This window comes from Rhodamnia argentea, chromosome 7 (genome assembly GCF_020921035.1).
Source record: "Rhodamnia argentea isolate NSW1041297 chromosome 7, ASM2092103v1, whole genome shotgun sequence".
Lineage (NCBI taxonomy): Eukaryota > Viridiplantae > Streptophyta > Magnoliopsida > Myrtales > Myrtaceae > Rhodamnia > Rhodamnia argentea.
Window position 1 is genome coordinate 7511936 of NC_063156.1, and position 27965 is coordinate 7539900.

Consider the following 27965-nt stretch of genomic DNA (forward strand, 5'->3'; position numbering starts at 1 on the left):
ATTGAACATGTCACTTGCCCATCTATTTACAAGCGCAATTAATACTGATTCCCAGAGAAGAAAAATAGCGTTCACATGAATGATATATCAAGATGAGAACCAGTAGTTCTGCACCACCCAGGTACTAGTGGAGAAATCTAAGCCGAAAGAAGAGTAGTAAAACGTCAAACAAAATAAATTCTTTCATCTTTTACCTGGTGGAGACCTTGTCGTCACATCAAGCTTCAGCAATGAGGATGACAAACAGGAGGAAGATGAGAGAGTTAAAGCCCCAAATTGATAGGAGCAAACCACCCATTTCATTTTGCAACAACTAAATTAGAATCATCACATTTCATTGCTTTTACAGATTAAACAAGAGAAAAAAAAAAATTGGACACACGAAGGAGGAGAAGATGAAAAAGAAAGAGAGGGATATTTACACGCATTTACTGGTATAACAGATTATTCACCGAAGCCCCTATCGTATGCAGGACGCTGACCATCTTTGACACTCCATGAGGCTAAAGAATTCGTAGCACGCAACTCCACACCCCGACCAATCTAACATGAGAACCGAGATAAGTCTGGGATTTTCACTGTGAACCTCCGGGAGACTCTCTGTACAGAGATGTGACTGTTTGATCATCAATTTGCACCGAAAGAGAAGCAGCATCAGTGACAAATCCGCCAAACTCAAGCACTTTCAATGCCACCCAACAGAGATAAAGAACATGCATTTATCTTCCTTGTGAATTTTCATCGGCATATATTGATACGCAAGCATCAGCAGCACCAGCAGCGAGTAACACTTGGTACGGATGGAAAGTCAGGCAGCTAACTGAACCGATTTTCTGGGCCATGAAAGTGGGGTAGTAACGAATAGTGCCAAGGGGTTGACCCTCGAGGCTAAAGACTTTAATGCGCTGTTCAGCTGAGCCACTGGCAATGATTGGAGCATGCCTATGGACAGCTAAAGCAGTAAGGCATCCTCTGTGAGCATTTATTGTTAGGTAGGGTCCCCCAGGGTATCTGACATCAAGGAACTGAATCTCTCCAGCCTGTGCGGCACTGACAATCTGAAAATAATTTAAGTTAACGACCATTCAAAGGGTGATGGTTCTCTTTACATATAGCCACATTCACGTGACGCGACCATCCATCCAATCATCAGTGGACAAAAGGAAAGGTACAAGAGCATTGAAAGAGCACAATGCCCAAATTCATGCGAGGACACAAATCAGCAAATTCACAAGCCTTTTTCTTATCCGTGCAATCAAATGGCTCTCCTTCCATTGTTGCAGAAAGACCAAAAATAACCTGATGGTCTTGAATCGCCTTTATTCATTAAAACACATCTTTTCACATTTCAAACAGCGACTACTTATGCTTCAAGAAAGGAAAAGGGATAAGAGAGGATAAAAACGCATATGTAAGGCTGGCAGAAAGATGCTGATGGATAATCTAGTTACCTTCGCTGAGTCAAGTCCCGGTTGAAATCCAATTCCAACAACCCTTTCTACTTCCTTAGTGTGCGGTCGCATAGCAGTAACGAGCCTAAAAACCAAGCGGGTTATTCCAGGCAATCAAAAGCCCCTCAAAATGCATGATACTCAATGACTAAAGAAAGAGGGAGAAAGGAGTTGGTAACGCTAGACATGACCCATTTGAACAGTATGAACATGAAATGATGGAAAACACGAATTACAGAGAGAAAACCCAAATATGACAAGACCTGACACGACATGCTAGCTGTATATGTTGACACGAATCAAAATTTGGCATGTAGAATCAAATTCATGATATTTTAGACCAACATGCATTGACCCGAATTACAAACACGATTATGACACACTAATACAAATTGCCAGTCCTAAGATAAATATGACCACACTAATGAAAGGCAGGTGAGTTTATCAAGTGAAGTGTGTGAATGCACATCTAAAGAAAAAGATTCATGCTCTGAAAGTGGTATGCCAATTTGAGAGAAATGTTTGCATCATGCTACGACAACGATACATACATTCCAGGAGCCCGTACGTCATAAAGTCTGACTGATCCATCCACAAATCCTGCAGCATGAAGATCCCCACGCACTTGGGAGGCAGACTGCATATATAACAGAGTATACATATATAAAGTCACAGAAACTAAGGAGACAATGCAATGAAACAATGCATAACAAGAGTGTAAACAGGAAGATTCTTATTTTAAACATGACCATCCGGACTGACAACATCCGCAAAACAAATTTTCAAAAACTGTACAGAACTCGATGCAAAGATGGCATCACCAGACAACATGCTGCAACAAACAGGAATGTCAGGAATGAGAGATTGCAGGCAAGATCATATTATATCCATCCACCTCAAATCTTTCCTCTCTCAATAACAGAATATTTCCAATGCATTGAAGAACACAGACTACAATGCAAGGGCAGAAAAGCAGTATACTATCAGTCTTAGCATCCATTAAGAAACCTACAGTGACAATTCTATAAGTAGCCACTTAAGTTTCAAGAAACAAACACGGAGATTACCAGCATAAACAGTTTCTCAGGAGAGACTAAAGTGTACAGGAACTTCAGATAGCATACTCATTAATCAATCGAGAAGAAAACGAAAAGTGAGGCAATAAATTAAAAGCACCAAATGTGACACATTTGAATTTAACTATTTCCACTCTAGTGACAAGTCCTAATGCCGGATATTTAGTCACATTACTACCAAACTGAAGAGTACAGTTTCCGAAAGGAAGAACAGAAAATCTGGCAAGTACATAGATCCATATGTCTTTCACTTCAATAATAAAGTTAGACTATGGAAGAGGTAGAACCCACCAGTGCAGAGACGCTAAACTCTGAAGCAGTTACAACAGAATTGACAAGCTGCTCCTTATCGAGATCCCAGACCATGATGGAGGATATCTCACCCGAAGCATACTGGTTAATCAGACAAAAAGGTGTTAAAAAAATGTCAACATTTGATAACATAAAATCAGAAAATCCTCCAAGAACATAATACTATGGACATCCTAAGCTATTACCAGATATCCAGACTGTTGTTGCCAGTCCACCACTGCATTCAAACTCCGAACGCCTGGTTTATGTCCTCGAATTGAAGAGAATGCTGTCACAAGTCTCTGCTTGCCTTTCAAAGCATAATCTCTCCATATTCGAATATTTCCATCACCTACACAAAATGAGATTTTCCTCTCCATTACAATGTGAACTCTTTCCACCCATCATAACCAGCTTAAAAAGGATAGTTACATGAAGCGACAAGGAGCAAACTGTCATCGAGCTCATTCAGAAGGCACAGCTTAGATATTCCCTTATCCGGGAAGTCGTGATTATCAAAGCCATTTAGAAGAGTGGCATCATCATAGTTCCATACCCTGGAAAATGAATTATTGAAAAGCCATTAAGAGAAGGAAAACGCATTTCTTTAGGCATAAATACATAAACTGTCCACATGAAGCAGAGTTGGCTGATTTTAATGGTAATTTTCAGTATTGGACCTTAAAGGCCATTATCTGCGTTATAGATTATTAAGAATCTAAAAATATATGATGCCTAGAATTTCATTTAAAGAGCTCTTCGAGTAGCTGCATGGAAATTCCACATCTATCAAAACCTTCAAACTGGCTTGCTGAGCGCAAAAAGTACTTTTGAAATGGTATTGCTAAAGCAAATCCTGATGAGTGAAATCATTAAACAGAACATGGTATACCTAATGCGTTCATTCTCATCTGCAGCAATCACAACCGGAGAAAATGGTTGCAACAACGCTGCTTTCGTCCCTGTCTCAAATCTGGTATCCCAGCCAGCAATTTGGTTATTCAGCTTACAGACAGCTGAAAGTCAAGAGAACAAATGAGAAGATGCTAAAAAAAGGTAAGGAACTCACATTTCAAGACACAGAAGAATAGAAAGAAGAGAAGAACAGAAGGAAAATGTTGAAGACTCACAAGAGTGTTGGCATTTAGCGATGTGCTCAAGTGCGAATTTCTCCCTCTCTTCCCTTCTAGCTGATATCTCTTCACAATCATCAGCTGCAGTAAGAATTGGCTTGGAGAAGTGGCCACAACTCCAATTATATATAGTCGATTGTGGAAGGACACTGCGCTCTGGAGCTCCTGGAGTTCCTCCAGAAGCTAAAACAGCATCAGCTAAGCCAGATTCTGGAGTGCTCATCATATATGGCCTGAACTCCAAAGAGTAAACTCTTCTTATTCCAGCTAAATAACTTGGCCGAGGAGGGCTAACAGGAGGAGTTCTGAATGTTAATGGCAAGTGACCTGCAAATGATAGTTTAATATCAAGGAAGGGATAGAAGATTTAAAGAAAGAAAGACAAACTATCAAACTTGCAACTCAAGATAATAAATGCAGCCACAGAACAAAAAGTGGTGTCCATTATACGTAATCAAAAAGAGAAGATGCATTTCATTTCTCTTTGTGGAAAGAATAGGGAAGACTTGGAACTAAGTAGAAATTACCTGTTGCATGCATATCGAACCATGAAGAGGACCGCGCTAGACCAGCAAGACTAGGGGTTACTGCTACAGTTTCACCAGGCCGCACACTATTGCCAGAGGTTTTTAAGGATTTTGTCACTACTTGCTCAATACCGATAACAGAAAGCACACGTCTGCCAAGACTTGCTATCCGTGGTGAGGGATCCTTTGCCAAAGTGCACATAGCCACTATGCACTGGGAATACATAGCATTATCAAGTGGTTTTGGCGTGAAACTGTCGACAACACCATTGCTCACACCATCGTTGACTATTGCAGAATCAGAGTGCTGAGATGAATCATCTGATAATGGAGATCCATGCATAACTCCAGATGCAACAAGAGGGTTGCTAGATGAGACCCTACCATCCCGAACTGATGGATTATCATTGCCAACTCTAAGTATGGGACCAATTTGAGATGAAACAATACTTCCAAGCTGGTTTGGGGTAGTACCTCCACTGCCTGTGCCTTGTATTTGTGCCAATGAAGGTAAAGAAGTCAGCAAAGAATTAGACTGCGGTTTCCAGTAGGCAGCAGCAATGGTCTTAAGGTGCTTGTTGTGACCAAAAGCAAACCTTCCCAGGGCTGTCAAATTAAACAGTTCAGATTCAGTCCAGTAAAGAAATATAATCCACAGAAATGCAGGAAAGTCCCCAATTAAACAAATTCATCGGAGAGACAAGATAAACTATTAGAACTCCCGTTTAGGAGCATAGCAGGAAGAGAAAAGGGTGATTAAGAGGGGAAGGTAAGATTCATGGAACATATGAAACACAATATCCTTTGAACTTCCTCAACACGGGTCATTTGTAAGCCAAAACACAGAAAACAATGGCGGGCGTGCATGAGTTGATAGTCCTAGGGTGAAAGCATCATGGCAGATCACCTTGAACAATCATCTTCCTACCAACTTCTGTCAAGTTGCCCAATAAAAAGTAATAGCAGATCATGAAGTAACCAAAATGAACATGAATTTAGCTTCATAAACTAGAAGTTGGTAATAGAATAATTCAAATGGATCAGTATTGAAGATTTTGAGGAAGCTTATAGATGCTACGGCATACTAGAAACATAGGCAAAACCCCATAATGCTTCCAGCTGCTTTAGTATGCTTCTTATTACATGCATTAAAGCATCAAGATGTGCACGATAATGACTAAAAGTTGCATTCCCAACAGTAATACCATAGCCTGCATACGTATACCAAAGCCATGCCCATAGTATACAATTTAAAGTTCAACTGATTGAAAGAACAAAACAGATAGTTATTACAGCATAGTTTCTCCCTACTGATCAAACAAGACGATAGCAATCATGTGTGAAGAAACATAACATTAAATATTACCAACACGCACAATAGCAGGTAACTAAAAAGTTAAAGGTATAGTACCTTCTAAAGTCATAAGGAAAACGGTTTTGAAACAGAAATCAGCAAGAGCAATTCAAGCATGAGGCGTAATACTTTTCCCAAATAATAGCATATATGAAAAGCTATTAATTACATCCGACTATTATGGAACAATATCTTCTGATAAGAGTTTCTTCAATAGAAACTGTAAAACAATATATTTGCTCGAAATTGTCTAACTTTATGGCAAAAAGTAGAAAAATAAAGTTCTGAACAAAAGAAATTTGTCAAGAGACATAATCTAAAGTTCAGAAGCAGGACATGATCAATCTGATTGTAACATTAAATGATCCAGAAGTTCTATGACTGCCTTATCACAGGCTGCACCAGGAGATTAGTAGAATTCAGTTTGTCATCTTTTGCTATCTTAAATACAATCTTAAAAAACAAAAGAAAGGAGCAAACTGCGTAAAACGTAGAAGGCAGATCACAAACCTACAGCGACCTCTGCCCTCACCAGTGGGCTGCCATCTGCAACAACACTCAAGAGGCTTTTGGCAATGCTAATCTCAGTCCTAGTCTTTTCATCATCATCATACTCTTCGTCTCCAATAACACTATCTGTACTTGAGTCAAATCCAACATCAAGCAAGGTACCCAGTGCAAAAACAGCAGAAGCCCTGACCTGAAGTTTAAGATAGAGAATTGAGAAAAGCCAATTTCCCTTAAATAATACGACAGGCAGGAATGATCCTGTCAAGATTTAAATGACAAAGCTAAATATAGACCTCAGGTTGGGGCTCAGACAATAGAGGATCGAATATAGCAGGGGCATTTGCCACCAAACCAGCCATTTGGGCCTCCGTAAAATCCTCCCAAACCTTTCCCAGACAAAGGGAGAGCCATTGAAGGAACAACGGATCAGTCTGCGTGTCGTTTGGATTTGGACCCTGTAGGTGCTTCAAGCAGACATGGACAAGACCTGCTTCGATACATGCTTCCTGACCCCTTCGATGGCCATCCACAATGACAGCCAAAACAAAAGCGGCCATCGCACGCTGCTCGGGATACGCTTCCATACTGTCGAGGAACCTGATGAAGTATGTGTGCCCTCTATCCTTTACTAAATCCACCTGACATGACTATCATTGCACAAGCAAAAACATAAAAGCCATTCAGAACAACACAACGCTCAATCATTAAGAAATTCCTAATGAGAGCAACATACTCTCGAATAGTCCTTGTATTAGAACCATGTTCTTTTACTTATACTCAAACAGTCATTAGAACCAAATTCTTTTTTTTTTCTTTTACTCAATATATGATCCCTTTCTCCTAAACAAACTATATCTCTCCAAGAAAGACCATACCTCATTTTGTACCATTGCTATTTAGTGCTTGATGAATTATAGTTCCAAAAGATTTACTTCTAGGATCATAGAGAAACAAAGACTCCAAAGACAGAACAGACATTGCACTCCACTTCCACCCAGGGAATTCTATTGATTTATATAATGAAAAAGATAAACAGCATCATTATTTCCTCTCCGGAAGATAAACAGTTTCAATACACTTAAGTTATGCACATCCATGAGAAAAACTACTCCTTTGAGTCTGGACAACCATAGACTCAATTGTCAAATCAAGATTCATCTAAAATCTGGACACTGCTGTGGCCCCAAACCCCTCCCAACACCATCCAATTTCCACAAAAGAATGCGAGGGACCAAGCAGTGCACTCCAACACTTTCTACACATGGAACAAGATCAAAATAAACAAATGCCAGCCAAACATGTCTAATGTTATGCAGTTCAACAACATATGCTTCATTACCTTGTCAAGAGCAAGAATTTTTGTCCAAATAAATACAAGAATCTGCCGCAGTTCTGGAGTTGTGGTCTGCAACAGCTTAAGGACATATGGAAATATTCCAACTGACAAGGCCTATGGGGAAGTTTTTTGAAAACTACAATTAAAAGTAGGTCGATGTATACCAAAGGTAGAACACAAAATCAAAACCACCATTATTACCAGATCCACAGCCCAAGGTCCCATGTCAAGGAACCTACCGAGGAGAACAAGTGCACGAAATCGATGACTCTGGCTGAGCAGAACCTAAAAATACACGTAGATACCTCAATTACATGGACTGATGGACTGACAGCACAACTTGAACAAGCAAGCTTAAACTTGATAAGCATCATGTTACATTAACCCCTTTTTGTTTGGTTGAAATATTAACCCTTTTAACTGCTTAAAAGTAAGCAAGAAAAAGTGAAGAACCGTGAAGCAAGAGAACTATAACTGTCATATGATCAAACTACGAACTATGACAAGCAATATCGTACCTGAAGAACAATAGGCAACTGCTCTGGTGGTTTTTTATTTTCGGAGCCATGATCAAGCCATACCTCAAAGGCTGTTAGCTGTTCGGTGAAAAAGGGGCTTGGCTGAAACAACGCCAAACAATGTTACTTGAGAATAAACCATGAGTGAGATCTAGCAATTTCAAGGAAAAAAGTAAAAGTATGAACCTGGAATTCTGCACCGGAATCCTCCACCAAAGAAGGAAGCTGTGATAGGCAGATTTCAGCAGCCATGTCCCATGCATCCCTACATACCAACAAGAAGAAAATCACTAATAAATCTTCAACATGAAACCAATTGCTGATGAAAGAAATTGCAGTACCACATATGATGCTGATGCGTTGGTGGCAATGCTGGGTGAGATATTGGTGAACAGTTTGCTGAACGCATAATTCTTTCAGCAAGTAAAAAATTTCGGAACAAACTGGCTACCAAAAGGTCTTGTCTGAACAATCTTTGAAACAGTTCTGCAGCACAACAATTAAATATTGACTAGTGGCAGAGAAAAATGCAAATGATCAAAACAAGAAAATTAAAAGCTGCGCAAAAAGTAAAGAGTGTGCTACCGTGAGGGAGAACATTCCAAGCAATAGTGTCGGTCACAGCAGTAAAAATCCAATTCAGTTCTCCCAGAGGCGTCTTGCGATCATTTGGGCGACCAGGAATTTTATCAATCAGAGAATAATCAAGGGACTCCCGTAGAAGTGATCTATGATAGAACCTGCCAGCCAAATTTTTAGAGCAAGAGTTTTCTCAGAACAAATGTCAAACTAACAATTTCAGATGGATCATGTAGCCAAGCTTCATCGACATATTTGGCACGTTAAATCATAGAGGAAGCTAAGCAGAACGTCTCTAGCTACAAATTATTGTGGAGAGAGCTATACTTCTATAAACTTAAGCATAAGAACCTCCACATCCAGAGCAAAGAAGAGCAGCAGCATGCATCTGTCACTAGTTCGGAGATCGTCCTAGTTACTGAAGCACCTATGGAAAACCCAGCACATATAAACTGGAGCATTTCCCCTGGTTCTAGAAAATGCAATACATACGTATTTCAAGTCATTGTTGAAAACAACTATTTGCTGCTACGTCAAAATAAACCAACGATTCTACCAAAAAATAAAAATAAATAAAAATAAACCAACGAAGCCCGAAGCGCCATCACATGAGAAAACCCAGGTACAGCACATATCTGAAGGCTAATAACATAAACTGTTAAAAGGCATAAAAATAAGTGAGATGAAATTGAAAACAGTAAGATTTAAGGAACTAGGTTTCACCATCTTAAAGCCATCTTAATGGGTGTGGTGAGGCAAGATGTAAAGACATCAGCAGGAAATTCAGCACTCTGAGGAAGCGTCTCATGCGCTTCACAGGCCGCCAGTATAATGCAATCCCTTGTGGATCCACTGGAGCTAGCAGCACCCCAGTCATTAAGCTACCATGGAATTACAAATGGGTAGTCATTGCAAAGTCCAAAAAATGTATGATGAACATTAAAACGATCTCAAGATGGTCAAATTTGTTTTAACAATCACAGCTGAAAGCATACCCATCTTGAGTACCTCTATAAATGCATTGACTATCAAACCAGCAGCAGAGCAATCGAAGACATATATCGATGGTGTCTTCAACCACGAATCAAGTTCACTGATCGGCAGGGGAATATACTGTGTATAACTCTGCAAAATTGGGTACAATAAAGCATGGAAAAGAAACTCAATCAAACTTGACACTTACTGAAACCGCATATAAAGCCAGTCCAACCATGACGCATAAAGTATAACTTCAACAAAATGCCAAAAAGAGCCAAGAAAATAAAATACTACTACCTTGTTAAAGACCCAGATTTCACCATTCGTAGTTGGTTTTGGTACACCATGACCATTGTAATGAAACAATACTCTCTCGGACTTGGCACATCTGCGACACGTTGTACAGAGTTTCTTTACTTCATCAACGGTGGGATCAAGTTTCTCCTTATATGAAGCCTGCTCGGATTGCAAGAATATAGTAGCATGAACTCCAGATAACATATTAAAAGATAATTGTTTAAAAGGGGTTAAAGAAATCTCACCTTTGGTTGCCACCTTTCATACTGTTTTTTCAGAGCTTCTCCAATTGATTCAATAGCTTTTCGAGGTTGCATGGAAAATGGATCTAACAAGGGAAATAAATCCAAGACAAAAGAATAAGTTAAAAATGTTAGTATAAGTAAAAACTCCAACTATAATCTCCATGTGCTTGCCATCAGTAAGACGGAAAAGGAGCAATTCACAATTGCTGAATAAAGAGATAGTTATGAAAATTACACCATTAAAATCTCTGATTTCAATTGACTAAGATTCAGCCGAGGATAATATGCCATGAACTATGTCCAGATATAGGAAAAAGAAGCATCTGTTCTCAATTTAAGAAACCAACATACGCCCACACAGAAGAATATCATGCAACAATTCCGCAAAGCAAGGCGATGCTGTAAAAACAGAAAAGAATTCCAAGCACAAAAAAAAATGACCTACCTATCCAGCATTCCATTCTGGCACAAGGAGATATCTTAATCACATCAGGTGGATCAACACTTATGTTTAAACATAAGACAATAGCTACACATCCCGTTTTCATCTGCAGAGCAAGCAACAAACCATTAGAAACATCTCATTCACCGGACTAGCATCATCACTTACTTTAAATTCTACCTCTGTAAAATTTACAATTCTTATTAATGAGTTTCCTTAGACTACTTTCTCAACAGCCACATTCAAGGAATTAAATGGAGGGGAAAAAAAAAATAGAGCAGCCCATAGAAAACACAATTGGAAATGTAAAAAAATGCACAGGCATTGTTGTATCTCTCAAAGAAAGGAGACATGAAGAATATCATATTCTCTTTGATTGAAAAGGAGAGAAGCCATTAATCTAACATAGAGAGGAAAAGCCATTCAAGCAAGAATATCTTTACAAGATAAGACTAATCATAGCAATGACTTCATGATAATACTTCAAGTCACAAAGATATGGTTTCATCTCTACACCTGAAGAGAGCACAACGCCTTATATGAGCATTTTCTTGCAAATAACTTTAGCTTTGATTGGTGTCGATTATATCATGCTTAGAGTAAAAAAGTAGACACATCACTGTTTCAATGAAAACCAAATGAATACTCAGTGTTTCACTTTAAACAGCCTGTTTGCTATTGTGCCGTACACCTCATCAGGAACTAAGAGCAAATGTAATGCCAGAAGTTGGGACTTGGGAAGCACGAGCACTGTGACACCCCAACCCAATAAAATCGCAGAGAGAAAAATACAGTCACACAAAAACAATATCAGAGGATACAAGCGCTTCTCCTCAATGTAATTTAGCCCTTATCACTAGTAAAATATTAATACCATTTCATTAACAGGAGGAGATAGATAGTTCTAATATCACTATATCCATTGCCATGAAAGCCAAAAGTTAGTTAGCAAATAATTTGCTAGACAAGGATTAGCTTCGCATGTTCGTATCACGAGGCAGCTAAAATTTCAATTTACTTACTCTTCTCAAAAGCTCCAGCTATACACAATTCACCCTGCAATTAAGACAATTGCTTCAAAGCAAAATGACTAGAGAAATTTGTTCAACTAGAGAAGCCAAAAAGACCTTCCAAGACAACGCGAGGTTTACAGGCATTTTAAATGGCTCTCTATATTTCTAGTTATAGTCGTTTGCTACTCTGCTGCATGTATTACACCTAAAGAGCTTTATTGACTTATCATTTTCAAACTGAATTGATACGTAAGTAAATCTATGCCAGAGAATATTGCAACTCTGCCATCAGCATATGCGATTACTTATCCCACAAGTTGCATGCCTTATAAGCAGATTATTCGTGAATCACTCAATTCCCACATGTCTGTTTATTTGGATTTTTGTGGAATCAAATATATAAGCACAATGAACATTCCGGGCAATTCTAACCCATCAAAAACCTGGAATGAAAGGCAGGGGAGCCTAAGGACAATGCACAGTAATACTTTTGGACACCAAACAGAACATCCAAACAAAAGAACCATTTTGCAGGTGCATAGATAGCAAACGCATTGCCTGCATAGATGCACAGTGATAATGACAGAAAGCAGCCTACAAATGGAAGTTTGATCGCCAGATGGCCTCCCAGCAAACTTCAGAAGATCACTATACCCAGAAATCAATTTTCAGAGAGGAGTGCATTGGGAACATGTCCGGTCAGTTAACCAGGGTAAGGCCCATGTGGCGGCCAGTTCTAGTAGAACAAATCCCCAATTGTCCTCGCTAGGAATGGAGGTCACAGACAAAATGCCGACAAAAATCTCTCACTATCTCACAGATTTACGTCAAATGAAGTGTTTTGTGCCGCCAGAGAATAGTCACGAGCCTTAGTTATCAAAAAATAGCTCATCCCTCTTTGCACTGGCCATATCTTACCATTCGAAAAATGCAATACAACACTACATACATAATCATGTTAAATGCAAATCACTCAACTTGAATAGCATCATGTCACGAAAATTGCAACAAAAACCAGTTCAGCGGGCAGCAATGTGAACAAGAAAAAAAAGCAAGTTGCCAATAAGACCGCCCGCACTGATTCACAAGCTAACAACATGGACATCATCAACTAAGCTAACGAGCACAGGGAAAAAAACAAAAAGAAAGAGAAGGAACGCCCAGAAGGTTTACCCGGTCCTTAGGCCGCCATTTCGAGACTAAGCCGCTCTCCGAGGGGCCGCAGGGGGCGCAGGCCTCGAACGCCTCATGCCGGAGCTCGCACAAGACGACATTTTGCGGCAAGTAGGAAAGGTTGCTGGTGCCGAAATCGCCATCTTCGTTGCTGGAGGAAGGGACGTAGTGGTCCAAGTGATTCGACCCCACGGCCACCGACGACTGAGAGAACCGGGACGCCATCATATCGCCCAATGCCATCAATTTGGAAACCAATCCCTCTCGGTAACACCAACCATAAAACCCAAAAACCGAAAAGAACCCAAAATAAGGGGAAACCGAAAAAGGGCTACCCAATCACGACAACGGCGACCCAAGGCTAGGGTTCAGGTGGAAGATGGAACAGAGTGGGAGAGGACGGGGGAAACTAATCGACGAAGCCGCTGAACCAGCGGCGCAGGGAGATGCGCAAGATGAAGGATAGAGAATCCAGCTCGAAGAACCCTAGAGAGAGGGACACAGACAGAGAGAGAGAGAGAGGGAGGGAGCCTTTTCTCGAGAAGAAGAAGAGAAAAGGAGAAAACTTTGAAGCAGAGAAACGAAGAGAAAAAGCAATAACAATGGCTTTCAGCAGCAGCAGCAGCAGCAGGAGAGAGGGAGAGAGAAAGAGAATGATGGAGGCGCATGTGTGTGTCGAGACTGTGGCGGCAGCAGCAAAGAGCAGCGAAGCGAAGCGAAAAGGAAATGATAAAAAGGAAGGAAGGAAGGTAGGGGAAGCCGCCGCCCCTCTCCTCCCACTTTCTCTCTCTCCGAACTTTAGGATTTTTAGAGAGAGAATATTGCTTTGAGCAAAATTTCCTCTTTTGATTTAATTAATTTTCCTTACCTTTGACGATATTAATTTTTGCTATTTCCCCTTTTCGCGTGACCCTTTCTTCGGGTGAGGATCTACGTGAATATATATATGTACAAATATTTTGCTAAGCATTTTCCATGTGAAATCAGAAAGCAAAGGAATCGACGTCACCCCTTGAGCTTATAATTTTTGTAATCTCGCGTAGCTGAACTGATAAGAACTTTTTCGATTCAAACCCCCGCCCATTCGTGGCGGTCGAAGCTGGTGAAAAAAGCCCGAAGTAAAAAGGACAGTGCCGTCGTGAATAAACCAATTCGTGCTGTCGCGACTTGAACGATCGGAAATTCAATTCTCTTACTATTTATTACATAAGTTCCATTTCATAGGGTCTCTTACTATTTTTTGCATAAGATTCGTGGACATCATTAGTTGAGTGACGCGCCACGTCACCTTCAACATATTGAAATTAGAGACGAAGGGATTTGCTTCAAAAATCCTACCAATCCAAATACTAGATTACATATTTGCAAGTTTAATGGCCACACCGAAAAAATAGTACAAATTCGTGCACCAAATTATCTACTTTTTCCCTTTTCATCAAAATTCGGATTTTATTTCTTCAAACTCCTCAAGAGGTTTGAGAATCAAGCAGAGAATAGACAATCGCATTTGGGCAAAATTATCAACCACAGTTCGCTATGGCATTTACTAGTTTTCGAACATTTTGATTCGACTAATCTCACGAATGTACCAAACCGTCTCATCCACATGCATAGGTAGGAGACTCCACTCTCATTATTATGAGCATGGCCTCCGGTGATAATCGAGTAGAAAATACCATGTTTTGAAATGAAATGTGCTTGCATACATACAGTGCATCCCCTATATATATATATATATATATACATGCATCCAAATCAAAAAGGAAAAAATAAAAATAAAATTATAAAAATATGTGGAAAAACAAATTCGCGTAAGACAGTCGATATCTATGATAGCGATTTCTAATCAAAATTGATCGGAATGATTAAATTAGTAAAGTGTCAAAATTTTTATGACTAAACCGATCAAATTAAAAGGTTTAAGATTGAATTAGCTAGAGGTGAGCATGGTTCCAGGTTCCAAAAAAAATGAAAATCCGTTACGACGGATAAGTTTCGAGTTTCGGGTAGGTGGAACTTAAGAGCTTGTAATGTAATATGTGACAAATTTTTTGTGTTTTTCTTGGTATATCTCTTCGCGAGATCCTGCTGTCTTGTATGTCTTCCGATGATGAGTACATAATCTAGAACCACTAGTCCGAGCTTCCATTTTCGGCCATATCTATGACTGAGACTTTTATTTTGTTAATATTTCATATTAATTCATATGTCTAAATATTAGTTGTGATAAGTAAATTGTGGCATCAAATGATGGTAATTAAAGGCAATGTTTCACTCCAATCGTTCAAACAGTTGGAACTAAAATCGACCTTAGAATGCGTGACGGGGTATGTTTCAAATTCCAAGAAGAACTTGTACGGAATACGGAACCGCTCAACCCTAAAATGAGCCCAAGTTCTATAAGCTTATAAATTTTTTGGTAATCTTTCCTAATATATTCGTGGTTAAAATTTTCTTTTTTACACAAATTCATCGACAAAGCAATAAATACGAAAAGGTTAGATGGAATACATGTTGGTGGATCTGGTGTTGACTTTGATATATTCCTTCCTGTTTATTTTGACCTCAGCATTTGGTTCTTCTTCAACCAATTCGCTTGGAGTAAACTTCACCTTATGTATTCGAAAGGATGCAGAATATAGAGCCTTTATCCAAGGCACTTTTTGACACGAGAAGCATCAGAAACGGAAGGATTCATCCACCAACAAAATAAATGTAATTACTAATATTAACTTTATGTATGTTAGTAATTTATTTTTGTTGGCATTAGAATGGAAAGATTCATCGATCAATAAAACGGATACAGCAATTAATGGTAAATTTCACATATGGGTTATCGTTTTAACTTTATTCGTGGAGTAATTCTTTGTCTCGATAGTGACTCGGATAAAGATTATAGGCATTCAAAATACTAACATTCGCCATAAATAGCGGTCTTGTTTGAAATTGGCCGCATGGATTATGAACATTTGTATCCATGATTCGGTAAATAACTCAGGTACGAGGGATTCCCTCTATGCCGTATTCGATATGGATTAGTCCCACGAATGTGTTTGAACAAATTACCAGAAAATCCTCAAACAAGATTGACCTGGCCTGAGGTCCATGGATAAAAGATCCTCGATCCATCGGTGAGCGCTCGTCTATGTGCACTAAAGAGATTACCACCAAGGTACTTGGTCTGGTGGTGACAGGGTCATCTGTCTTCCACAAGGTCCCGAGTTCGATTCGTATTGTGAGAGAACCTCTCTACACGACTCGTGTAACCATAGTATACCTCATGTGAAGAGATAGCCTTATTGCAGGCATCTAGTGAGTGCGGTAACCGACTTGCCGGCTTCGGACCTTTTGGATCATTGGCATAGCTCAAACTAAACATTTCATGATGGGTGACGAATCATATTGTAATGACCAAAATGAGGTAGCTATCAGAGTGTTAGTGTCCCTTTCCCACCATTTTACCTATAAAAAGAATTATAATATACATGGTCGAATGAGCAAATTAAGTGGACAACATATAATTGTGCCAAATTCTAGTCATTCCTTATTAATGGACCGATCACCTTTGATAGCAATACATAATATTCATCATTAAATATCTCGTAACTCCTAAAGTTATTAATGCCTAGGCTAGGCGTGGGTATTGAGGCCCTCACTAGCCAACACTCAAGGGTCACAACCCTCAGTTGGATTTAGGCAAGGGCCTGACGCCCTTGTTCGTGGCCGACGAGATTGGGCAGAGACTTTGTCAGCTCACAATTGAGGAAAAAAAGAAAGGAAAAAAACAATAAAAAGATTGGCAAATCATAAAAAAGTTTAAGACTTAATTGATACAACTGAAAAGATTGTGATTGAATTGAGACAAATACAATAGATTTAAGGCTTTTATGATGATTTTTCACTTACATTCGAATTGACCAAGCAGTTTGATCAATCAATTACCAACTCATGTTGGAGATTAACAGTACCAAACACATTTATCGAGTTACTACAAATACTTGACACCGATGAAATTCAAATATAAGTTGGAAATGCTTTGTTCAACCAAAACAAAATATTAATATATTCCAATCGAAGATGCTAATGTTCCAATTCCTTACAGTGGCTTCATGTTACAATGTCGGTAAATTTTCTACCTGTAAAAATCAAAAGAAAAAGGGTAACTCTCTCAATTAACATAAACAGATTTCGATGCAAATTCATAACTCAGTAACGCATGACCACTTTAAAAAGTTTGCCAGTTACCACGTGTTTATTAGCACCTTTGATAAAATCCATCATGTATTAATTTTCTTACCAAAAAGGAAAATAGAATGTCATTAATCGACCGTTAGGATATCTCAATATTGATGATTTGGCACTATTATCAGCAATAGCTATAGCTAAGACACTTGGGGGGTGATTAGTCATCAAATCTTCCAAAAGTTAGCATAAAGAATTATGAGAGATTAAAGGTTTAGCCAAGAAGATAATCCAAAAAGTCTTAAACTTATTGTACAACGATCAATTCAATCATAAACTTTCAATTTGATCAATTTAATCATAAATCTTTTGACGTTATGCTAATGTAGTCCGTTCAATTTGATTTGGCCAAAAATCCCTAATGAGAACCCCCGCCACTATACGTGATACGGCCTTCACTAATGCGCTCGATTTTTCTAATTTTGGCAAACATATTACTCTTTTTTTCCCTTTTCCCTTTTTTCTTTTTTCCTACTTCCCCCGCCAGCCACATGTGAAGGTGAGGGTTGCTTTTGCCTTTGGCCGACGACCTCCCTTGGCCATCGCTAGGCCTGGTGACAAGTGAAGGGAAACTGCAAAATTCGTCCATGTCCGCCTCGACAGTGGCACGCCAAACATCTAGCATACAAGTCAACGATTTCCGATCAAAATTGACACATCACTATGAGATTTGTGACTAAATTGATCAAATTAGAAAATTGGGAGAAATGTCAAAAAAGTCATAAATCTATTGCATTAGTGCCAATTCAGTCATAAACCTTTTTTTTTTGTTGCCAATTCAGTTCTAAACCTTTTGCATTTGTGCCAATTAAGTCCTAAACTTTTTATTGGTGCTAATTTAGTCCTAAACCTTACGTATTGTTACCAATTCAGTCCTATATCTTTTATATTTATACCAATTGAGTTAATCCGGCCAATGTTAATTGAAAATTGATGATGTGGACATCGATTGTCCTACATGGCACGGCTAGCGCTAATTTAGACAATTTTTTAATATCATTTTAATATTTTAAATCATTTTTAAAGCAATTTTTGGATTTTTTAAAAATTATTTAAAATATTAAAAAATGTCCACGTTAGCGCCAACCGTGCCACGTAGGATAATTGACGTCCGTGCCCGTGATTTTTAATCAAAATTGGCCGAATTGACTCAATTTTTTAGGAATAAATTAGCACTATTGTAAAAGGTTTATGACTGAATTGGCAGCGATAAATGATTTAAGACTTAAATTGAACAAATACAAAAGGTTTATGACTGAATTGGCACTAATGTAATATGTTTAAAACTTTTTTGACACTTTTCCCGTAGAAAATTTATAACTAAGTCGACCGATGTATAGTAGATTTATGAGTACTTTTGGATAGTCTTTCCTATGTTATCCTATTACGATTAGATTAACATAAACTTCCAAGGACTAAGTGAAGCCATACAAGAGGTGACGCAGTTGTCGTGACCTCACTACTCTTTGATCATTTATGCATACAAGGTTAAAAAAACTGAATTATTAACCACTTGTTTAATTGTCATGATTTGTCTCTATGTCCAACCATGTCCAAAGGGGCCGTTCCTTGTTGCACATTGTCTCATCCCATGTCCATCGATCGTGGTTGGTCACTCTCAAAAGAAGTCGATACGCACTTCTAACTTTTCAGATTGGACAAGCATATTAAACCATTGTTAGTTTAATTAAGTACAAGTGGGTGACTGAGATAAAATCAAGTAACATCTAAGTGGGGGGGAAATATTCTCTTTTTATTTATTTTATGTCAATTCCCTTTAATTGAAATAAAGTGTTGCTCAGGTTTTTAGTTTTTTTTTTTTCCTTTTCCTTTTTGGTTTTATTGGATTGATTGTCAATCTAACCATTAGCGATAATTAGGAGATTCTCCATGTTTGTTGTAATAACTTGTTGCTTTAAATAGCCATCTTCCATTGAAGGGCGGAGTTTTATCACGAAACCAGTATTCGCATCCGGGCGTTGCATGGGTTCCATAAATTTAATGGTCAAAATATTTGCATATGCTATATTATGTTGGATAAGCAAATTAAGGAATTACATAGCTAGGTTTGTTTATAACATATGTAATTACCGTAAGACATGTTCTTCAGTAGAAGGGCATAAGTTGGTCTCAGGCCTAATACCCTGAAAAGCTTCCAATTTAGCTCTTGTCACAATTCTACCTCTTATCTCATAAAAAACCTCTAACCTTAATTACTGTCACAATTCTACATTATTTATTGTTGTCCTATAAAAAAAAAAACCCGTAATTTTAGGTCCAGTTCTAATTCTTCCCTAAAATTTTGTTTGTCTCATAAAAAAAACTCTCAACTTTAGGTCTGGTTTCAATTTTACTCTATTTTTTTATTTTATAAAAGATCGCTAACTTTTACTTCACTCTTAAATTTGTCTCCATTAACCTCCGTCAAAATCGTCCTTAGGGATTTCGTGCTCGGTCTTTGATCTCTCGTGCTTGGAAATTTCCATCTCTCGGGCTTGATACGCTCAAATAGCTCGTGGTTGAGAGTTTTCCATTTCTTGATTGTCAACGAAAAATTTTGGAAGGAGAGTTAGTGGGGGCGGATTTGTGACTCAAATAAAAGCTTAAGATATTTTTATGACATTGTAAAAATTTTGGGTAAAATTTGGGACTGAATGGTGAAATTGGGATAAAACCTAAAGTTGAGAGTTTTTCATAGGACAGAAAAAAGTTTAGGAGATGGAATTTGAATAGGACCGAAAGTTGAGGATTTTTTATGGTACAAAAAAAGTTTAGGGTAGAATTGAGACATACACCAAAAGTTAGAATGCTTTTACGAGACAAAAAATAGAATTGAGATAAGAGTTAAAATTGAAGATTTTTTCTAAGGTATTAGGTGGTTAGCTCCAATACATAATAAAACCAGACAACTTTTGAAAGATCAGACATATATCATAGGTTACCCAACCATGCTTCAAGAGGAAGTTCCATGTTAACATAAAAAAGACAACATGTGATATAATCATGAGAATCAACAAAATCTTTCTTCCAAACGAAGGCGACTCTTGAAATTTCAAGAGGCAATTCTGCCATACGTGGGAAAAGCTTGTATGTTCCATGAGCCGATAATCATCTTTGAGCAATATAGCAAATACAGAAAAGAAGGAACATGTCGAGCAATATATCGGCTGCATTGCCTTAAAAAGCACTCTCGCTTCCTGGGTAATCATAATCGACTCGACATGCTCAATGACCTACTGAATAGTCAGATTCAAGATCAACTCCGACATATATATTTAGCAGCCACCGCTTCGGATCTCATCTCGCCCCTCCGTGATTCACAGCCTCTTGAGCAATAGAACAGAGCGGGACGATGCCGGATGCTGTTTTCCATGCATTTTTTTGTTACTAAATACAAGCTCGAATTCGAGTCCAAGCTGATCAGTTTCTTTATTTCAGTAGCACGCTGATCTTGGACATGAAGGGCATCGTGAATCAAAGCATGGATTCCCTATCACCCCTCGAGAGCATAACAGATCAATCCAAAATCAAGCAATGAGTTTCTCGCTTCGAATTCGCTTATTCCCTTGGCTAAAGCAGTGTGCTTTGAGTTTCAGACACTTGTTGCAGAAGCAAGCTTCAATTCTGCAGGTTTTCATGAAGCTTTGGAAAATATTGTGCATGCGTGACAGAATCAGTCATCTTTGGTGTTAAACTGCATCTAACAAGTATTTGCCGGAGCAAATGATTAAGAGAGACAACAAGTTGTTGACCCGACACGCAAGTCTTTAGTTGACCAACACCGGCAAGATTTAGCCCACAAAGCAAAACCAGATTGCAAATTATAAAAAAGTTCCTGGAGGTTCTTTCGACACAAACATCAAGACAAGCAGATTTTGTAAATGATACTAACAGGAAGAAATCCAGGGAAAAGAAACAACATCAGAGCTTAATTCTACTTATCGGTCCGGAGAGACAACGAGTTGTTGACTCACCATATGATCGGCTGTCTGCTAGTCAGCTTGCACACACCCTATGTACGATAAAAGCAGGAATAACTAAAAGCATGCATACATTGATCGGCAGTAGTAAGATCCATCTGTGACAGACCACACAGACGCTTATGCAAATATTTACATTTTCGGGAACTTTACATCTTCGATAGCGTATAATCCATCACATCCACCAGAAAATCTGCACATGAAAATAGAAACTACTCGTTAGAGGGTCATCGAAAAATATATATTTGATTAAAAGTCCCGTTGGATTCCAGCAATGCAAAAACAAAACATGAAGGGCATACCTGCATCTTCTTTGGTGATGCACAGAGGCGGCGTGATTCGGAACACGTTTCCATAGTACCCTCCTTTGCCGATCAATAGACCCAGATCTGTAAGAATTTTGCAGGATTTATGAGACGGTAAAATCGAGTTTCCATTGCAATCGGCTAAGCAAATAAGATGGAGAAACGAAGGAAATCCACACCTTTCATTTGTTCCATCACATGTAGAGTTTCAGCTTTCGCAGGGGTTTTCAACTTGCGATCAGTAACGAGTTCAACTCCAAGCAACAACCCCCGACCCCTCACATCCCCAATAACTGCATCGGCAAAAGAGGATCAATCAACTATAGTCAAGAACATTGATAACGGCCGAAATCGTGATTACAAAGTTGATATTGTAGACACGATGGGTGCTATATCATATAAATAGAGTTACCGTATAGTTTTAGTTGAATATAATCAGCTAACCACAGGCAAGGAACCACGCCGAGGCACAAGGGCACGCACATCATGGTATACATTATCTATCGTGTCGAAAATGAAGAGAATCTAGCAAATGCCATCACACAGCAAGCATAACGGTTTGGGGGAAGAAGGTTTACTTTCGTATTTGTCCATGAGCGAAGTCAGTCTGTCTTTGAGATGGGACCCCACGACGTGTGCGTTCTCCTGAAGATTTTCTTTCTCGATCACTTTCAACACAGCATGCCCAGCAGCCGTGCAGACCGGGTTGCCACCAAAGGTATTGAAATAACTGCGACGGGTCAGCACCTCTGCGATTTTGGAAGTGGTCACCACGGCTCCAAGAGGAATGCCATTTCCAATGCCCTATGGTAAAGAAAAAAACAAACAGTTCAGCTAATCATGACCAACATTCGAGACTGAGATAAGATACAGACATGGGACCGGACATGCCTATATGAAGCTGCATTACGAGTACTGGAAGAATACATAACCACAATGGATAAAAGAAAAAGGCAACTTTCAGTTTTATCATTTTGCTAAGTAATTCCAAGATAGCAAATTGAGGACTGATTTGAAGCGCAGAAACTGATATGTCAGCCAACAAAAAGCATGTGCAGAGCAAAGAGCAGATGTGATAAACACCTTTGCCATTGTAACAATGTCCGGCACAACCCCGTGGGATTCGAAACCCCAAAAGTGACTCCCTGTGCGAGCGTATCCAGCTTGAACTTCATCAGCAATACAAAGGCCACCGGCTTTCCTGATGCTGCTATATACAGCGGGCAAGTAACCTGGGGCCAATTCAATAATGCCTCCCACACCCTGTGATCAATTAGCAAGTTAACCAAAGCAATGATTTTTCACCAGATTGATCCGGATATTGTTTACGACAAATCAGTGCACATAATATTGGTAATGCACTATTGATATGTGAATGTATCAGGTTAACATTAAGCAAAGACTATGGGAATCGACTTACCTGTATAGCTTCAGAGATGAAACCAGCCACATTGCCACTAGTGCCAAACTCGATGAGTTCCTGGACATCTCTGGCGTACTTCTCTCCATCTGAACCAAAAACACCTCTGTATGGATCTGGGTTTAAGGCATGGTGAACTCCAGTCTGTCAATGAAAAGGACATGATTCAAGAAGCCAATTCATCAGTCGATTCGATACACGTGAACCAGCGTACTATGAGTTTTACATCGACGCATGTAAGGCATGCATCCAACAATCTAATGGCCATCGTTATTTCGTCTCATTTCTGAATTCCAGCATTGACAACATTTGTAACTGAGAGTTTGACATCCTTTTCAGTTAAACTACAGCTCGAAAAAACTGACACAGAAAAGAGACGGAGAATTGTCTGAGTTTTTCACTGGCAATTACAACCCACCTCGACGGTCAGACGGATTCGACAACAAACATACATAGAAAACAGGACAGAAAACTGAGAGAAACCTGAGACAAGCCCTAGAGATTCAATGCATGCTTCTGGTAGATTCGAACTGTACATGCGAGTTAGAGGATGCTGAAAGAATCCTTAGACCAATCTAGGTTCCACCTCCACATCACCCCAGGTCAAAATCAAGACCACAAATATCTGTACTGACTTTTGGGTCCACGCTGGTGCCAACCGAATCAGACGGAGATTCAATTCCCAGATAACAAAAGGCAACCTTTTTCGCTTCGTCTTTTCCTTGTAACCATAAAGAGCAAAGCCAGCCCGACCATGTGCATGTGTTATCGTCATGTATGCATGTTACCTGTACGATGTTGAACTTCCAGTTGCTCTGCGCCGTAGCCCCCATGGTCCCGGCGGCGTTCCCGTGATATGCGTTCCTTAGCGATATTATGTCGTGGCAACCGGTGTACAGCCTCGCTATCATCATCGCTAGCTCGTTTGCCTCCGTCCCCGAGTTCGTAAAGAACACCACCTACGAGCGCACACAGCCAAAGAAAAAACTAAACCAGTCAATTTTTAAATAGTCGATTTGAACAGAGCTAAATAATATCCAGGTGGGGTTGGTGGGAATCAATTAAATTTGATAACTTTGGCAGTGTTCACATGAAAATTGAGGATTGTGATGCTCTCATTACGTTGAGATCTCCGGGGAGCTTGGAGGCGAGGGCCTCGGCGAAGTCGGCGATGGCGGGGTTCAGATAGAGGATGGTGGAGTGCTGGAGGCGGCGGGTCTGGTCGACGATGGCGGCCACCACGTCGGGGTGGCAGTGGCCACAGCACACGGTGGCTATCCCCCCGAACCCGTCCAGGTATCTCTTCCCGCTATCATCGTACAGGTACTGCATCTTCCCTTCCACCACGTTCAGCTGCCCGGAAAAAAATAAGAACTCAACCAATCGGACCCAAGAAAACACGAATCCACGGAAAACCAGTTATTACAGACTCGTTTCCGATGAATGCTGGCGTAATCATAGGTCAATTTATTTTTCTCAATTGATGATAACGAGCCGAATAAAAAGATTTTGACCCAGAAGGAACAAAGAAAAAAAAAGCAGAGAGAGAGAGAGGGGACTGACGGGTTGTTTGTAGAAGTAGAACATGGAGGGGCTGAGGAACTGCTGGCGCTTGGCGATGATCTCCGCCGAGGAGGGGCCGGCGTACGGCGGGGGAGAGTAGGCGAAGGCGGGCATTCTGGGGCGATCATTTTCCTGCTCCGTCGTCTGGGCGGCCTGGGAGAAAGAGACGAAGCGGGACCGACGGTGTTGGGAGGAGGAAGATCCCGACAATGCCCTTCTGGCGGTTCTGGCAATCCCTCCCCGCATCATCTTTTCCCCCCCTTCGCTTGGACGGATCTTCTTCCCCCTGTAACAGAAAGAAACGCTCTGTTTTCTCTGTGTCTCTCAGTAACGTCTCTCTCTCTCTCTCTCTCTCTCTATAGGGGTCACGGGAGGAGGAGAGAGAATGCGAGATGAAACCTCGAGGAAAGATTCCGGGAATGCAGGGGCCTGGCTGGAGGTACGGGGATGTGTAATGGGCTTAAGGAGGACACAAACACGGCGATCGAGGAGAGAGAGAGAGAGTGCTGATTTAGAGGACAGAAGGGGGAAGAAGACGATATATATAGAGAGAGAAGATCCACATCAGAGGCCAGTGACGTCCTTCATTTGCCTTCTCTGTTCAGCCAAAACTGTTTTTGTTCGAACAATTTAGGGAGATTGGTCCAAAACAGAAAGAGAAGATCCGCCTCATGGGTTTGTGCGGGATGATTCCGCCAGCTAAGTCCTCATCTATGTTATTTGACATTTCTAATGGTAATGGTGTTGCCAAAACAAATCATTACTACACAAGATTTGCTTGCCTTATTCTAAAGTTGTTGTGGAAAGATATACTGAAAGTGTCATGAACTTATTATAAGGAGACTAATCTTTTCCTTTGGCATTTTAGTTATAAATATTTCGGCAATTTATCATCTGATCGAAAATCGCTGTTGTAAAATTTTTAGGGAAAAATCCAAAAAATGGCCTGAAGTCTTCAGATTTTCTCAAATAAGGGCCCCAAGTGAACTATGCTTCAAATAAGGGCTCAAAGTGACATAATATGCTTCAATTAAGGGCCCGAAGTGATCATATTGTTTCAAAAAAGGGCATGGCCTGAAGGGCGTTTTCGTCATTTCACATTTTAATTTTTTTATTCATTTTTTCTCTTTTTCCTGATTTATGTATTAAAAAAAAAAAAAAAAAAAACATCTACGAAAGGGAGGGTCGCCCTCCCCTCCTTTGGCCGCGGCCCACCGCCGGTGGGGGGTCGGCGGACGGGCGAAGGCCGGTGGGGTCGCCGAGGCGCCGGCGACCCCGCCGAGCTCTGCTGCCACCGCCTACGCCCCCCCGGCGGTGGGGCGGTGGCCACAAGCGGAGGGGCTGCCCCTCCCGCTTGTGAAGGTCCAGAGTTTTTTTTTTTTTTTCCTGGTGAGAAAACAGATAACAAATAGAATAATAAAAAATTAAATAAGTAAAAAGACTAAAATCCCCTTAAATCGAGCCCTTTTTTGAAATTTTATAGTCATTTCAAGCCCTTATTTGAAACAATGTTCACTTAGGGCCCTTATTTGAAAAAATATGATGACTTCGGGCCCTTTTTTGAAGCAGTGTTCACTTGGGGCCCTTATTTGAGAAAATCTGAAGATTTCGGGCCCTTTTTTGGATTTTTCCCAAATTTTTATTATAAGTTTTTCAATTTTTTTTCATTTTTATCTTTTTCTTTTGTTTCTTTTTATTTTATTTTATTTGCCTTCGCCCTCGGCGACCTCCACCGACCACAAGGCGGGGTTGACATTGGTGATAAGGTTTAGCTAGCATCGACCTAGCCGGATCTAGCAAGGGTCACTCCCGCCGGCCTCTGGCAATGGTGACGCTCGCTAGATCCTCGTTGGGCCTCACCGGATGTAGGTGAGGATGGCCTTCGCCGGTGGTCGACGGAGAGAAATAACCAAAAAAGCAAAAAAGAAAAAGAAAAAATTACAAATGATAAAAATTATCCACGTTAGCACTAGTTCTTTCAAGTAGGACGGCTAGCGCCGACTATACTCCCACATCATCGATTTCTGATCAAAATTGGGTGAAAGAACTACGTTGCAAATTGTCAAAATATTTGGGATTAAATTAATCAAATTAAAAGTTTAGGAATAAATTCGTATATGTACAATAAATTTATAATTTTTTTGATAATTTTCCCAAGCAAAATTTGTGCATGCTTGAGAAGGGTGTATTCGCAACTTATGTATTTCTATTTTTTTGGGAATATGTTTATGATTTGTTACGAACTCTAGTAATTGTCTGAATCATATAGGTGTTTAGTACATAAAGAAGAAAAGACAGTAGAAAAAATAGAAAGAGAAGTGGAAGTGATGAATGTTGTAATTATGTGGTTTAATGGCTCAATTAATATCAGCGTAATCGACACGGTTTAATGTCGGCGTACCGACGTGATTTGATGACAGCGTAATTGACATGGATTAATGTCAATATAATCGACGTTTTCCCTACTTCTCAGTTCAAAATTACAACTCACAAGTCGAAACACATTTCTCTGGTTCTCTCATAGTCGTCTTCCAAGTGTGCCGATTTCGAGAACTGTTGACAAAGTCCTGTTTGTATAGTGCTAATACAAACAGGTTCAAGGTATTACATTATAGGAGGTATAGTTTGTGAAGTTGCTTAGTACCGTTGGCGGGAACTAATCGCATTGAGGAGATTCGGTTAGCCATGCCTCACCTATTGTCAAATTCTTTATTCGAGTTCACAGTATTCATCAAATTTGTTTTGTAATCTTTATTTGTAAATATTGTACATTGATTTGATCGGTATTAAATATTATTATCACTTTCTCTGTGTTATTTTCTTTTCGATCACATGCAAACAATATTACATATTTCTCCCGATACGTTAATGTGTGCGCGTCAATAAATTCCAACACTAATAATTGTCTGAGTCATATAGTGTTGAGTCTATAAAGAAGAAAAGAAAGTAGAAAAAAAGAAAGAGAAGTCGAAGTGATGAAATTTGTTGGGATAGGTAATGTGGGGTTAAATAAATGTTGGTCTTCACGATTACCATCCAGAAAAAAAAAAATAGAAATATCTTCCTTTTTTAATAGTAAATGAATAAATTGGTTCAACAACTAGTATTTTATATAGTAAAAAATAAAGGGGTCATTAAAAACAAACCCTCAAAGTAATTATCTACAAAATTGAAAATAACACAAAGAGGGGCTTAAACGAGGGAGAAGGTGGAGATAGGGCGGCCCTCTCCTGGGGCGGCCCCTGCCGTCGGCAATGATGCCTGCCGGTGAATTTTTCCGCCGCCGCCGTTGCCTAGTCACGAGGCTCTCACCGGAAATAAGTCTCTCTGATTCGTGAATTGTCATTTTAAGAAATTTTATTCAACAGACATACTTGAAGGAAGAAGTTAAAATGGGCTATAAGGGTGTGTGAGGATTTTGTGTTTAATATGTGGGTCATTGTAAAATGAATCGGTTTAAAAATTAGTTTTTTTTTTTCAGGTTGGATGGTTTAAAAATTAGTTAAATAAGAGAAAATGGTTAATCTACCCA

At 39.6% G+C, this 27965-nt stretch overlaps 2 protein-coding genes across 6 annotated transcripts; both read right to left on the reverse strand.

The window, feature by feature from the left end:
* Window positions 1–241: 241 nt before the first annotated feature.
* Window positions 242–24421, reverse strand: LOC115746857 (regulatory-associated protein of TOR 1). Of its 4 annotated transcripts, XM_048281598.1 has the most exons (25): window positions 24396–24421; window positions 22968–22974; window positions 12924–13238; window positions 10741–10843; window positions 10296–10378; window positions 10051–10209; window positions 9784–9900; window positions 9499–9656; window positions 8782–8936; window positions 8538–8682; window positions 8383–8461; window positions 8197–8298; window positions 7880–7963; window positions 7682–7792; window positions 6636–6989; window positions 6343–6532; window positions 4479–5084; window positions 3949–4278; window positions 3711–3834; window positions 3251–3375; window positions 3025–3170; window positions 2819–2920; window positions 2003–2088; window positions 1452–1536; window positions 242–1058 (listed from the first exon to the last, which is right to left on the reverse strand). In XM_048281598.1, exons 3-25 carry the CDS (start codon window positions 13164–13166, stop codon window positions 720–722), a joined length of 4026 nt encoding a protein of 1341 aa, XP_048137555.1. In that variant the 5' UTR covers window positions 13167–13238; window positions 22968–22974; window positions 24396–24421; the 3' UTR covers window positions 242–719. The 4 variants fall into 4 exon arrangements, with proteins under 4 accessions (XP_048137555.1, XP_048137557.1, XP_048137556.1 ...); XM_048281600.1 differs by lacking the exon at window positions 22968–22974 and having other exon boundaries at window positions 24406–24421; XM_048281599.1 differs by lacking the exons at window positions 22968–22974; window positions 24396–24421 and adding an exon at window positions 13259–13689 and having other exon boundaries at window positions 12924–13196.
* Window positions 20932–25048, reverse strand: LOC115746864 (alanine--glyoxylate aminotransferase 2 homolog 3, mitochondrial-like). 2 transcript variants are annotated; one of them, XM_048281603.1, is made up of 10 exons: window positions 24780–25048; window positions 24434–24737; window positions 23993–24223; window positions 23659–23829; window positions 22871–23014; window positions 22534–22713; window positions 22029–22254; window positions 21630–21743; window positions 21448–21534; window positions 20932–21338 (listed from the first exon to the last, which is right to left on the reverse strand). In XM_048281603.1, the coding sequence occupies exons 2-10, from the start codon at window positions 24680–24682 to the stop codon at window positions 21295–21297; spliced, it is 1446 nt and encodes a 481-aa protein (XP_048137560.1). In that variant the 5' UTR covers window positions 24683–24737; window positions 24780–25048; the 3' UTR covers window positions 20932–21294. The 2 variants fall into 2 exon arrangements, with proteins under 2 accessions (XP_048137560.1, XP_030538663.1); XM_030682803.2 differs by having other exon boundaries at window positions 24434–25048.
* Window positions 25049–27965: the final 2917 nt, after the last annotated feature.

Bases quoted from the DNA above. Each gene is read 5' to 3' on its own strand.
- LOC115746857 (XM_048281600.1), bottom strand. From the start codon at position 13,166: ATGGCATTGGGCGATATGATGGCGTCCCGGTTCTCTCAGTCGTCGGTG. The intron at 7,964-8,196 runs GTACGATATTGC...GTGTATTTTTAG, and splicing joins AGTTGCCTATTGTTCTTCAG to GTTCTGCTCAGCCAGAGTCA. The intron at 5,085-6,342 runs GTTTGTGATCTG...TTAATTTGACAG, and splicing joins GAGGGCAGAGGTCGCTGTAG to CCCTGGGAAGGTTTGCTTTT.
- LOC115746864 (XM_048281603.1), bottom strand. From the start codon at position 24,682: ATGATGCGGGGAGGGATTGCCAGAACCGCCAGAAGGGCATTGTCGGGA. The intron at 23,830-23,992 runs GTAATGAGAGCA...GTGCGCTCGTAG, and splicing joins AGCTCCCCGGAGATCTCAAC to GTGGTGTTCTTTACGAACTC. The intron at 22,255-22,533 runs GTGTTTATCACA...TCTTTACCATAG, and splicing joins ACATTGTTACAATGGCAAAG to GGCATTGGAAATGGCATTCC.